At 39.8% G+C, this 14,307-nt stretch overlaps 1 protein-coding gene across 1 annotated transcript; it reads left to right on the top strand.

Moving 5' to 3' along the window:
• Positions 1–616: 616 nt before the first annotated feature.
• On the top strand, positions 617–2,111 carry LOC133816531 (uncharacterized). The gene has a single exon (XM_062248978.1). The coding sequence runs from the start codon at positions 1,036–1,038 to the stop codon at positions 1,885–1,887; it is 852 nt and encodes a 283-aa protein (XP_062104962.1). The 5' UTR covers positions 617–1,035; the 3' UTR covers positions 1,888–2,111.
• Positions 2,112–14,307: the final 12,196 nt, after the last annotated feature.

The following is a 14,307-nucleotide window of genomic DNA, read 5'->3' as shown; positions in this document are numbered from 1 at the left end:
TGAGAAGAGATAAATTAATCCAAGAAAAAATGAGAGAGAATGTGATGAGAAAGAAAGTGAAAAGAGATAAGTGAGTAGAGAGAAAGTAATGAGAGAGGAAATGACAAGAGAGAAAAAATGATGAGAGAGAAAATGATGTGAGAGAAACTGAAGAGAGAGAAACTAATGAGAGAGAAAAATATGTGACAATAAATGATGTTAAATAATAATAAATAAATAAATGATATGAGAATAAAAAAATAGACAAATTTTTTTTGAGAATAACAGAAAACAACTTTTTGTTGTTCTCAAAATTTTCTGTTTTTTGTAACTTTGTTTTAAAAAAATTGTTTTCTGAAAACAACGCCAAACAACTCAATTTGTTTTCAAAAAATAGTTTTTTAGTTAAAGTGCCAAACACCCTCTTTGATTTTTAAAAACTGTTTTCTGAAAACAATGCAAAACATTCCTACTTGTTTTCAGAAAACAGATTTTAAGTTTTAAAAACAAAAAAACAACACTCAAAGTTTTTAAATGTTAGACTTGTTTTTTTCCACAAATAGGTTATGATGATACTTTTCCAATTTCTATGTGTGGGGCATAGATTTTCATTTTGTGTATTAGTAAGCATAAATGCTCGAATTTTCCTTCAATTTTTTAATTTTATGAATATACGTCAATTTTTATTTTTAATTTTTTTAAGTTTTATTTTATTTATTTATTTGAACAAATCCGAACGGGATAGAAAATGTGACTCAAATATTTGAAAGTTAGTTAGGGTAGCTTTTACCGACTTTTGGAAAGTAGCAGTACAACTCTACTGAAATGGATTATTGCTTAGGTTTCTTCATGCTTAACGTAACCTCAAGCTATATATGACGACACATACAGCCACTTGCATCAACTCAACGTGACTCCAAAGCTTATTCTATCTAATACAACCTCTCTCTCTCTCTCTCTCTCTCTCTCTATTTATATATATCTATATATAATTATTCTATTAAACATATACCAAATTAGTTACACATTCACCTCAATCATACAAATTTCATCATTATGAATACCATTTCCACCATTAACAATACCAACCCCCATTCTTCTTCTTCTTCTTCTCTCGACCAGATTCACATACAAAAACCCTCACAAGAGCCCCCGCTTTCAACCAACTCAATCGCCATTGATGAATCACTCCAATCCTCCATTCAAAATCTCCTCAAGAACTGGCGCAGAAGGCAACAATGGAAGAAGCTCTTCTTCGCCCACCCCAACCGACAAAACACAGCACCATGGCGGAAAAAGCTGACAGATTTCCTCGAATCCAAACAGATTCGATGTATCTCCATTTTTCTTATCCTTGTTGACTTAATTCTCACCACTCTCGAGCTCTCCTCCACTCTGATTTCTTGCGATGAAAACAAGCATAAGAGTAATAAAAGCAGCCATCACTCCGACACTGACCGATTGGGACCAACGCAGTTGTACCACTGGGCGGGAATCACGATCCTCTGCCTTCTTTTCTCAAAGATAGTGGTGATGGCCGTGGGGCTCGGCCGCGCAATTGTAAGGCGTCCGGGGTATGTGGTGGACGGCGTCGTTTTAGCAGTGGCGCTGGTCTTGGAGATTTTTCTTGAAGGGGAAGGGGGAGGGTTTCTAGTGGTGGTGAGCTTGTGGCGTGTGGTGAGAGTGGTGGAGAGCGCGTTCGAGTTGAGTGACGACGCCATTGAAGCGCAGATCAAAGGCATCGTTGCCCAGTTTGAGGCGTTGCGAGAAGAGAATAGGAGGCTTTTTGAGGTAATTGAGGAAAAGGATAAGATCATCGAGAAGCTTGTTCAAGATTCGGAACGGTGTGGAGAAGCGCTGCCTTTGCAGACGGATCGCATATCAGCTATTCATTTTATTGATAAGTAAATAGTAATAAAAACCAATTAAGATGTACATAAGATAAGTAATTATGAAAAGCTTGAGTTGTAATGTAAAATAAAATAGGAGCCATTTTTCTCCGGACAGCAACACACAATTTACTTATAACAATAAGTGTAAGAATTTATTTTGTATAAATGGAACACTCAACACCATTATATATATTTTTATATATATGTATTTGAAAATGTAACACCAATATTGAATGAGAGCATATTATATGGATATAACTTTTGAGTGGAACGTTTATAATTTTCTATAAAATTATAGTTGATTAATGTATATTGGTGTGAGAAATATATATGACACAATTCTCCTATAGGGGCTTCACTTTAAACTATACTGGTGGGGCTCTCAGTGTTCTCGACCTGTGAACAGTTTTTGGTACGATTTTTTTTATGATCGTGTATATTGTATTTGTTTAGAGTATCCTGCAAATTTTTAGAAAATTCCAAATAGTTTACTATACCAAAAACTAGGTTTGAACATATTGCTTTCCACGCGCATAAAAAAAATTAGTCAAACGTGCAACAACATGTTTGAACTTAGTTTTCGGTACTGTAAACTATTCAGAACTTTCTAAAAAATTGCAGGATGCTCTAAATAGCTACAATATACACGGCCATAAAAAAATCGCGCCGAAAACTATTCACGGATCGAGAACACTGAGAGCCCTGTCTTATATATATATGTATATATTGTATAATAAGATTATCCCAACAATTTATTCACATGGTTATTAGATTGTTATAAAGATTATATATATGTGGGAATATAACAATTTGGTACCATGTGTTTTATCGAAATACAGACTTGGTACTATGTGTTTTCAATAATGTCATCTGGTACCCTGTAATTTAAAATTGTACACATTTGGTACCCTGGATTAAATTTGAACAGTAAAATTTTATCAATTTGACCAAACTAATCTCAATTATATGTAGTTAAGTAATTAAATTTGAATTTGAAACTCATATAATTGATGACAGTTTCAGGATATATTGATAAAATTTAAGTCCATAGTACCAAATATGTACGATTTCAAATTAAATGGTACTATATAAGTATTATTGAAAATATAAGGTACCAAGTATATATGTATTTCGATAAAACACAGGGTATCAAATGAGTATATATTCGCCATTCAATATTGATTTTAAAATCAGTTTCTTTATTTTTTTTAATAAAAGTAACTATGTGTTTGTATTTTTTTAGACAAAATTACGTACATACGATACTACATAAGCCAAAAATAAATTAAAACATTTTATACGGTGACACGAAGATTATTTTATTTATACGGTTTATTTTTTTATTTTCACTTTTACAGTGTACACATCTTCAACAACACCTTTGAATGGTCCATCGTGAATTTCAGACGGAGAAGACGAATCATATTCATAGCTCTTCAGTCTGTTGGTCCCATGGCTCATTCTGAGCACCCTCTTCACGCCAAGATACCCTATTGACCACCTTCTATGCTTTTGATTTTAAATGGTGGTGGTTTTAGTAAATTATCGAGCTCTAGAGTTAGAGGCATAGAATCTTGGTTCGAGTAAACCACAACTCTTGAGGCTAGCAACTCCTTTCTCTTCTACCCACTTCGCTTGTCCTAGCTGGAAATACACATTTAGCTTAGAATCTTTCATATCTAATACTCTTTGCAAATAGTCACGACATTGTGGTCAATGGCCGACAAATAGTGAGCTCAAATAGCCATAACATTTGTTGACTGCATTTTTCGCTATCAACTAATTAAACAGAAGCTTAAAGAAATACAGTAGAGAACACAGATTTTTATGTGGTTCAAGTTATTGATTAATCCTAGTCCACGAATCACTTGTATTAGGATTTGAGAAGCTTGGGGTCTCAAACTTCTATGGAGTTCAGACATCATTTTAGCAATGCTCTAAATACAAAAAGTGGGGATCAGATCCTTTACAATGTGTGTCCTATCCCTATTTATAGATGGCTAAGGATAATTAATTCTATTAACGGGGATTTTTTACAAACATTATTGTAACGCCCTACTACTTTAGAGCCGTTACTAAGTGAGTTTAAAATGTGCAATTAACTCGCTCAGTGAGGTTTTTAGAATAAAAGTGTGATTAAACAAAAAGACAAGGCTATCATCTTTAAAAGTACTCCATTTCACTAAAAGTTCCAAGAGTTTAACAGTTGGGATCCCAAAACGAGGTTTGTAAAATGTTTACAATTCAAAATAGATTTACGGATGACCAATTACCAAAACACAGTTTAGTACAGCCATTTCCCAAAATGCCCCCAACCAAAGCAGTCGGGCAGGCCAAACATGTACGTGCAGCCCCCGCGCTCTCCGTACTCATGGCTAGTTGACTTTCTCTTTGCCCTTACCTGCAACACAGAGCACCCGTGAGCCGAAGCCCAGCAAGAAAACTCATACATCACATAACATATGTATATCATACAACCACTATAGCAGATAACTCATATCTAATCAAACAATCCATAGGATTTAAACACATATACGGCCATGCCGTCCCAAAAGCGTTACCAAAGCCTGGGATCTCGGTCTACACCGTAAGGATATCTCATGTATCCATTGGGGTCTCACCCTAACCACAAGCACCCCATGTGCTAAGTGGTATTCCCAGCCCCACTGCCGTTCTTGGCCCTTCGCCGTTCCCGGCTCTTCGCCATTCCCGGCTCCTTTGCCGTTCTTTTTGCTATAACCACATTTAGCACTCTCAAACAACAATCAAACATATAATAATTCATTTAAAGCTACATCCTAGCAATGATACAATCTAGGGTCGTGCCCTGCAACCACACTATGGGCCCATGCCCTTCTCTACGGGTGTTATAGTTTTCTTACCTGTATCCCGAGCTTTCCGATGCACCAAGGTCACAAGCACAGTCCTCTATCACGAGCCTCTCCAAAATCCTAGTCACAACACATATAAAATACTTTTAATACTAACCAATCCCAAAACCACTTCCCGGGACCAATCCCATACTCTCGGGACCTCTAATCCCCTAAAACAATGTATTGGAACCATCCCCCGAGCCCCCGGGCAAAAGCCCTAAAAATGCAATAGTTGGCTGCCAAAAATAGCCTAGGGTCGCGGCACTCCCATCAAGAGCGCGCGGTGCCAAGAAGCTTTCCCCTAATCCTGATGCATGCTTGCGCCGCGGCACCAAAGAACAGGTCCGCGGCGCCCCTACGCGAACCCAGCTTTCTAGGTTTCCCCCCTGCATTTTCCCGAGCCAAAACAACTCCAATTCAACCCAAACAAGTACCTAAGCCCCAAAATCAATTTAAAACCCCAAATGAACCCTTTAACAACCTATAAACATCAAAAACAAACTCAATTACACAATCACACTCAAAATCCATTCTTGAGTTTCAAATTCCTGAAACTTAAACCATGGCTTCCAAGACTTAAACCAGAGTTTGAAAACTATAAATCATGCCTCTAAAATCTTGAACCACATCAGATACGAAAATTAAACATGCTAAGGATTCTTACCTCAATCAAAACTCAGCTTGAACTCCTCTCAATTCCAGCCTCCAACCTCTTTCCTCTTGATTATCCTAACTGAATTTCCAAGTAAAACCAGCCATATTTCCTTTAGGTTCCCACACTCAGTCTCTGAAAATTCAGACTTAAATTTATCAAAAACAGAGCACAATTCTTACCTTTGAACAATCCTAGCTTAAATTTGGTTTTTGTTGCCTCAAACTCCATTGAATTTCCTCCTAGGTTTCAAGTTCCAGCCCTCCTTCTTGCTTCCCTTTCTTTCTAGCCTTTTTTCCCAATTTTCAGCTTAAACCAATATATGACCAAGTGTTATACGTGAACCATCCTTCCCTTCAGCTCAAACTTATCTATCCTTAGCCAATTGACCATTCTACCCTTCCCTAGAAATTCTCTCCTAACTAAACCTCAAGGGCACTCTTGTCCTTTCACCTATATTACAATTCTACCATTTTTCCATATGAACTTGTTACTCTCAACAGTTACTAATGGTTACACAGGTTACTCAATCACCAATAACCATTAACCATTAATTCTCAAATTTACAAGAATCCCAAAGTACCCCTAGGCTCCTCCCGAGCCAGATATAAAATCCCGTTGTGACTTGTAAATTAACTAGCTCCCTAGGACCATCTCGGCACGTGCATCACATTAATATCACCGCACTCGCGTGGTACAAGTCACATAATACAATTATCACACTTATGCCCTCAACGGGTTAAAATTACCAATTTACCCCTAACACGCAAACGGGGCCCACATGCATATTTATACCACCTAAACATGCATTCTAATCACATATTCATTCAAATTCATATATCATCATGTTAATTCACTTATTGCCCTCCAGGCACGCTAATCAAGGTCCTAAACCTTATTAGCAACTTGGGGTGTTACAATTATCCCTTAATGGGATATTAATGAATAATAAATATACATTTCCTTAGTTAAGGAGTTGGTAGGTCCAGGCGTATCACAGTGGGCCCGTTTACGAGTGTTGACGCTGTTTTTCGTCAACTTAAATAAGAATAGCACTAAACACTAAATCAAGAAAACAAATAAAAAACAAGCAAAATTTTACGTGGTTCAGCAGTTAAAATATGCCTAGTCCATGAGTCAATATTATTGAGTGGTGGAATTCTCCTTAAAGCTTTTAGAAAGCAATTTTCATAGAGTATTCTCAGTACCAAAGTTGTCTGTGTTTACAAATGAAATTCTCCAATCTATTTATAGATTGGTGTAGAGTCCAAGAACTTTACTTAGCTAGTTAGATAGTATTAGTAATAGTAATAGCTAGTAGTAGTTGTAGTATGTTTATGACTGTGGATTTTGGTTTAAGCCGGGATTTAGTTGGAAACTCCTAGCAATAGTTATGGATTTTATAAGTTTAACCTATAGTTTAAGAATATTAATTATAACATAAGGTTTGATTAATATTGCTAGTTATTAATATGATAATTATTATAACCTAAGGTTTAGATAAAGTTAATAAGAATATGACACTTGTCATGAGCATGGTTATTCCTAAGGTTTAGATAGAGCCAATAGGAATATAACACTTGTCCTATGTATGATTATTAAGGAATTATTATTTTAATGATAAAATAAGGGAAATATAAGACTTATTGTTCACCAAATTTTGTTAGGAGCATGACATTTGTCACAATTTTATTTATTTGAGATTTAGATAATTAAATAGATTTTTCGTAATTTTAGGGTACTGTAACTTCCGACCTATTTTTGACCTAGTTATATTATGAATTTGGAAAAATATTATTTCTAGAAAGTTGTAGATAATTGAATTATCTTTCTAACGGTATAAAGAGAGTCTAAATTTGAGTTCTACAACTCGAGATATGTTGATTGTACTGCAGGGGAGTTTATAGTTATGTGTATGATTATGTTTCATGCTTGTAGTAGATTTTCATTGTTGGGCATTAGGCTCATTCTTTTATGTTTTATATGTGCGGGAAAATAGTTATGGCGGCGGAAAGATTCTTGGCAGCTTGGGGATGTGTATTGAGGCAGGATGGAATCGATGGACTGAGCGTTCGATTAGAGGATGAATTTTTTTTTTTAGTCTTTTAGTTATGATTTCTATGTATTATTTTTCCGCATTTAATTTTGTAACCAATTTATTTAAGTTATGTTTTGTTTTATTTTCAAAACAATGGGATCCCATATCCTAAATGAATTTTTATGTATTTAACATTTACTTTACAGTTTTTAAATAAAGTTATGGTTATTTCATATGTACGTTTTCTCAAGATTAGTATAGTAGTTATTAATGGTCCAAGGTCTAGAATAGTTGGGTCGTTACGATTGGTTTACAAAATATCTTTCATTTTATTTCGGGAAGTTACAATTTAAATTTGAAATAAATACATTAATTACAAAATATCCCATAATAATCGGGATTAATTATTAGAGTACAACAAATCCCCAAGTAATAAGGATTTTCAAACAGCACCCGCGTTCAAATTGGATTACTGACCTCGAATATATAATTGACACATGTTCGAGATCGACCTACATCATGAGCTCATCATTCTAGTTAACCTTGTCCTTAGCCAATAACTTTATCGAGATCATCCTCTTCGAGCTTGCAATGCCCAGGCTCGAACCTTGCTGACTGGTGCTAATAGGAACAAATCAAGAAACATGTAAATTTATACAAGTGTTGAACCCTTATAGTTGATCAGTCGTGGATTCGAGGTTGACTTGTAACCTTGAAACACCTTCGAGACCGCATGTAGCTTCGAGCTCACCAATTCCATCGTCGTCACCTTGATACCGAGCGAAACTGGTAAACTCAATTCGCGTATATGCTGATGATGTGGCTTCTCACTACAAGAAAAAACAACTTTTATAACATTTGAAATATGTTAACCGTAAGTATTTATAACGCTTTTGGAAACGCTAACGTAGCCCCTATTATTAAAAGTCCAGCCTTTTCCATAACAATTTTCAGATGTTATTTTCAATTTTATAGTAAACTATTCCATAACACTTCTTAAGTAGATATAATATTAAATTAATAACTTTTCATTAATGTTAACAATTACATTCTTATAGGAAATACTATGCATTTTCCATAACACTTCCCCGTTGTTATGTACACTATTATAATAGATCATTTTATAACGTTTTAAAATTGTTATATTATATAAATTATAACTTTTTGTTGCACTTGTAATGTGTATATAAAAAAATATAAAAACTTTAAAAACTCGAATAAAACTGTTTTTCTTTTTCTTTTTTATAATAGATTATTTGTAACATTTCTTCCCGTGTACTTAATATGTTTTTGTATTAATTGATCGAGCCCCTCAAAATAAAATATTAATTGATCAACAAATATAAAATTAAACATATCTCGCAAACTATAGTATTATAACATTGAATATTCACTAACTCAATTAAGTTACAATATTCAATTCAAACCATATACAATCACCGCTTCTTATAGTTCTAACTAAAGTTTTGAAGCATACACAAACATATATAATAAACTACTAGACATAATAAAGAAAAGTTTGAAGATAGCTCCACCCTCCAATCCATGAATAATTATGCTTTGGTTTTCGTCTTTCACTAATCTAGTTATAGAACTTTCAACCAAAACCAAAAAGAATGAAGATAATTCAACAACAATCAAAATTCAATTCATTACAATTATAAGAAAAAAAAAAAACATAAAGAAGATGAAGATGAAAATGGACCCATAGTTTGACACAGACATCAATGACAAGAAGAACGAATCAGCTAAAAATGGTTATCCTCAAGAACTAAATAATCCAATTTGTAAGTTTTGTTAAGAGAAAGTTTCTTACGCTTATCATCAACACTTAAAACATAGCACAAAAATTGGTGATTCAAGCTCACCCCTTTCTCCACACAATTACTTGTCTTTCTTTCATCAGTTCTAACGAGGCATTAAGTTGCATGTTCATCAAGTTTATATACATAACACAAAAAGGCATAGTTTGAATACAAAAATCAACACATCACCTAATGTTCTGTTCAAATATGCCAAACTCTTCCAATAAAAAGAATTGGAGTCCAAACATTGAAAAACTATAATTACTCCATTTTTAAACGAAATCCCATATGAAAAATCAACAATAAATGTGAAGAAGAACAAATTGAACCAAAGCTACTCATGAATATGATTGCATGCATATTAAAAATACCAACCAAAAATAGAACCTCCCCTCCTTGATATTGAAAACCCAATAACTAAACACAGAAAGAGAGAGTACTTTGAGTACTAATAAGATATCAGGAAGGCCATGCACCTGAAATTATTGGACAACTAGCATTGTTAATACTTATAAAAAAAAAGGCCATGCCTAAGAGCGGTGTTGACGCGGTTCTTCGCCAACAGGAAATTAAGAAAAGAAGAGAAAGGGATTAGTGCTAATGTTGAACCGAAACAGATGAATGATCTTGGAAATGGGATGGTGACACAAAATACGTTTTTGAGTGGTTCAAAGGTTAAAATCCTTCTACTCCACTAGTCAGTATTATTGCTGTATACTGGATATTTGATTACAGGGTCTTTCTTACAACAAAGAATCCAACCTCTATTAACTCCCAGGGTCTCCATATTTATAGGAGAAGGCACCTGGGAGTTGGTAAGAAGGTCATCCCGTGACTTTCTTACCTATCATGTCAACTCTGTGACATTCATGATTAATTCCTAAACCTGACACATAAGTGTGGTCAAATCAATAGGTAAGGGGATAATGGGCCGCACGGCCCAACCCAGTCGTGGGTGTCTGAATACGCACGTTCATGCTGCGTGTCCGAGAAGTCAGGGATATATCAGACACGTGATGTCTGATATATGCACGTTTACCTTGCGTGGTTGACTTTATAAGGGGTCATAGCCTCCACCTCTAGCTCGTACCGCAGGCTGGATACTTAACTCGACTTGTGGTCTTCAGAGTCCAGGATAAGTACCTAAGTACATCTTGGCGAACCCTTAGGTCACCTCGAGCTAAGGAGGTAGGACCTTACGATGGCAGCTCCGGTTTTGGGGATGTCCACGAGGTAGTCAGGATTAGGCGTAGCTTAGTTCGCTAATCAGCCCGTGGGAAAACCAGGGTGTACATCTGCCCCCCAAGCCCCTGCTCGTGGTATACGACGTCGTATAAGGCCACAGTAGGGACTTTTAGGCTCCCCATGAACTCTTCACATTCCACACTTTACGCAGGTGCCTAATACGTGAAACATCGTGGTTGGAGACGGTACGTCTTCCGAGAACCGCATTTAATGGCTTAGCCTATGCCCAGCCGTCGTTTCGTATTTTGAGTGGAGGGCCTTGGATCCCACATCAGGGCCATCCAATGGCCCTCTTTACGTGACCCTTCACATGTATAAAAGGGGTGGCCACCCTACGCATGGGCCACCCTTTCATTTGAAATTTCTCAGAAATTCTCTCCTTCTTCTCTCTTCATCCCAGAAGAAAAACCCTCTTCTTTCCGATTGTCATCCTCAGCGTTCAAGAAGCTCAGGCGTGAGGACTCCTTCAAAGCTTTGGAAACAAACACTCCGACGAAGCTCCCACCTAGGCGACACCTTCATCCACCTTCCAGCCAAACACTCTGTAAGTCCTCCTGACTATGCATGTTTTGAAAATATTTTTCACTGTAGCTTAGGTAAATATTTACTGTAGCCGCATGCAAGGGTATACTGGTTTTTTGTGGGTGTGAAGGGTGAAAGTCTTTTGGGTTAGGGTATTTTTGCTGTAGGAAATCGTTTAGGAACATGGTTTACAGGATGCATTTTCTAGGGAAAATTTCTGGGCAGGATTTTTGGTACATTTTGGGTGCAAAATCGGGTAGCTTAGGGGACACGCTTCACAGGCAGTTTTGCCCTCCTTGCCTACTGAAACTTTCCTTCCAAGGAAAATTCTATCCTGACCCTCCTGACACACGAATTCTGAGTAATCTGGGATCTGTTGGGAGCGCAGGCGCGTGTTCATAGAACCGCGTGGTCTCACTCTCCACGGGCTGGGCTTACCTCAGCTTGTGCAAAGAACACTTCTTTTGATTCTTCCTTATCAGGTCGCCTTTTTCTAAAATTTCTTCTTTTTTTTCGCCAGGCGACCAGATGGCACCGAAGAAGAATGCTCCACAGAGGACCGCTGCCAGCTCGGCCTCCCGACAAGACAAAGGGAAGGCGGTGATGGCGGAATCCCCAATCCCCAACTTTGGGCCGGCAGTGGAACGGGAGCTCGAGGTGGCTCCTGATACGTTTTTTGAGGCGGAGAGGATTGTCTCAACGATTACCGACGAGAAGAAGATCAACAAAATATTCCTCTCCCACAACATCGGGCTGGGGAGAGCATCAGTGATTGCCCGACCTCCTGCAGAGAGCGAGCGAAGCTGCGCGCTGCTCGACGAGTCGTTCGCGGCCTAGAGCGGCGAGCATTTTAAGGTGGGGGCCTTCCTCCCGTTGGACCAGTATTTCGCTGACTTCCTCAATTACGTGAGGATGGCCCCATTTCAGCTCCCCCCCAACTCCTACCGTTTGTTGGCGGGGTTGAGATACTTGTTTCAGAAACACGAGTGGGAGGTCCCCACTCCTGCGGATATTTTGTATTCTTTTTGCCTCAAGGCCAGCCCGGATCTGCGGGGGTGAGGCGACGGGTTTTATTACTTAACCCAATTTCGCAATACGGCTGCGGTCATTGAGCTGCCCAGCCACCCCAACGACTTCAAAGATCAATTCTTTATGTCGACGGGGTTCAGGAACTGCGAGCTCCACTACTTTAATCATCCTCGTAAGTATTTTTCAACCTTAGCTCGTAAGTTAAGTATCATACAGCTCCTCCTGTATCCCTTTCTGATTCAGATTAATCCTGCAACTATCTTTGCGAGGACAGAGAAATCTGTGACCCTCGGGGCCCAATATGAGACACTGGCGGGCTTGCCCGCCAGTGAAAAGGACTACCGCGTGCTCGTGACAGACGAGACGATGGTGGCCTGCAAGCTGATTTTCCCAAATCAGACTTTGAACCTAAAGAGGCCCCGGGGGCTTCCCCCAGCCCGCGATATTAGGCCCATCATCGTGGAGGAGGTCGCGGGGAATGAAGATGAGCAGGAAGAGGAGGACGAGGTTCCCCTCGTGAGAAACAAGAAGTGGGCGTTGGAGGTCGCCCAGACATCGGGCGAGGAGCGGATCCTGTTCGGAGCAGCCGCGGGTCCTTCTGGCCAAGGTAACCCTTACTTGTTTAGGAGTTTAGATAGGGCCACAGCAGACCCCTGGCTAGCTAGGTTCAATCCTAGGAAGCTCGTCCATTGTCACCGAAGTGATCCGGACCTGAACACAACCCTGCTCCACTGTGTCGACCGGCTTGTGTTGGACTACCAAGATAGCCGGCCTAGGGGTACCGTAGTAGTAGATAACACCCTAGCCTTTAGGTGTATGGGACCAACCTTAGGTCATGGCCGTCACTCCGGAGGGGTGCCGTAGCTCCGGGCCTTAGGCAATATGTAGAAGAATCTAGCTCGGAACCAGAGTCAGATCCAGGACTTTCGCCAGCTCGGGAGATAATCGACTTAGATTCTTCTTCTAGCTCGGGGGGTAGGATTCCCTTTAGTATACATATACTTGAATTTATCTTTTTTCCCCCTTTGTTTTTGTTTCTGTATGATTGCCAACTCTTGTACTAACCATGTCTTTGTTTTGACAGAAGAGATGTCTCAGCCCGAGGAGAGCCTGCGAGGTGCGTTCGCCGGGGCCGCTGGACCAAGAATGAAGAGGCTCCGGACGTCCAAGCATGCCGTCGGGACCCCCACCAAGTCTCCTGCAAAGGAGAAGGAGCAACCCCCAGCTGCCCAGGTCGTGGGAGCAGTTCCCCCTGCATGGGGAAGCAACATACCCCCGCCTCCTCCGCGAGCTCCGGCCCTCGTCCAGGACGCTGGGGCGGAGCCCGGGGCCTCGGCGATTGTGCCTTCCGAGGCACGCATCCCAGTCAATCCCCAGGACCTGGAGAAGATTCCAGAGGCCTTCCGGGGAACGGTGTATGAGTCGGCGAATTACGCCGTCAGCCACATTTACAAGTTCAACGAGAAGGAGCTCAGGGCCATCGAGAAAATGAGCCCGGTGGGTGTGATGGAGTCTTCAATGGGCATGACCGTAACGGTAAGCTGACTTTACCCTTTTATGGCTTTTTGTTATCCTACCTTGCCCTGTGTTTCTTTTCTCCCTTCTCCTTTTTTTTTTCTCTAAGGCAATTGTCCCTCATCTGTCGCAGGGCGTCGTTGCCCTTCACCGGAGCATCGCCAGGGCCAAGGCTCAGCTCAAGGAGATGAAGAGCGAGCACCAGACTTCTCTGCAGGCAGCTAAGGATGCCTTGGCGGCCTCGCAGACCAAGCTGGAGAAAACCCGCCCAAAGGTCCAAGAGCTCGAGGCCGCCCTTGCCACCGCGCGGACAGAACTAGATGCCGCGAAGGCTGAGGCCAAGGCCGCCCTAGAGGCTGAGCGGAAAACTTCAGAAAAGGCCTTGGAAGACCTGTTCTACCATTGCTGGGCCTACAATCCAGACGCTGACTTCTCCTTCCTGTTAGCGAGCCTCTGGGAGCGCTTGCTGGTGAAGTTCCAAGCTCGCCTCGATAAAGAAGCGCCCTCCGAGGCCGAGGAAGGCTCTGCGCAGCTGAGCAAGGTGAGACGGCGACCTCCAAGGGGCCACCTAGCGGAGCTTAGGGCTTTCCTCTCTCGTGCCCTTTCTTTCAATAAAATTTTTTGTGTAACCTTTGCATGAGGTGCTTTCACCTCGAGACACTTTAACTCAATTTTTTTTTCTTTAATTGATTCACTCCTTTGCCCCTACGCATTTTGGTTACAATTTTTGACAAACTTAGTTCGCGTTAATCTTTAT

The sequence above is a fragment of the Humulus lupulus genome, chromosome 2 (genome assembly GCF_963169125.1).
Source record: "Humulus lupulus chromosome 2, drHumLupu1.1, whole genome shotgun sequence".
Classification (NCBI taxonomy): domain Eukaryota; kingdom Viridiplantae; phylum Streptophyta; class Magnoliopsida; order Rosales; family Cannabaceae; genus Humulus; species Humulus lupulus.
The sequence above is the reverse complement of the archived record's forward strand: the minus strand, read 5'-3'. Positions and strand labels throughout refer to the sequence as shown.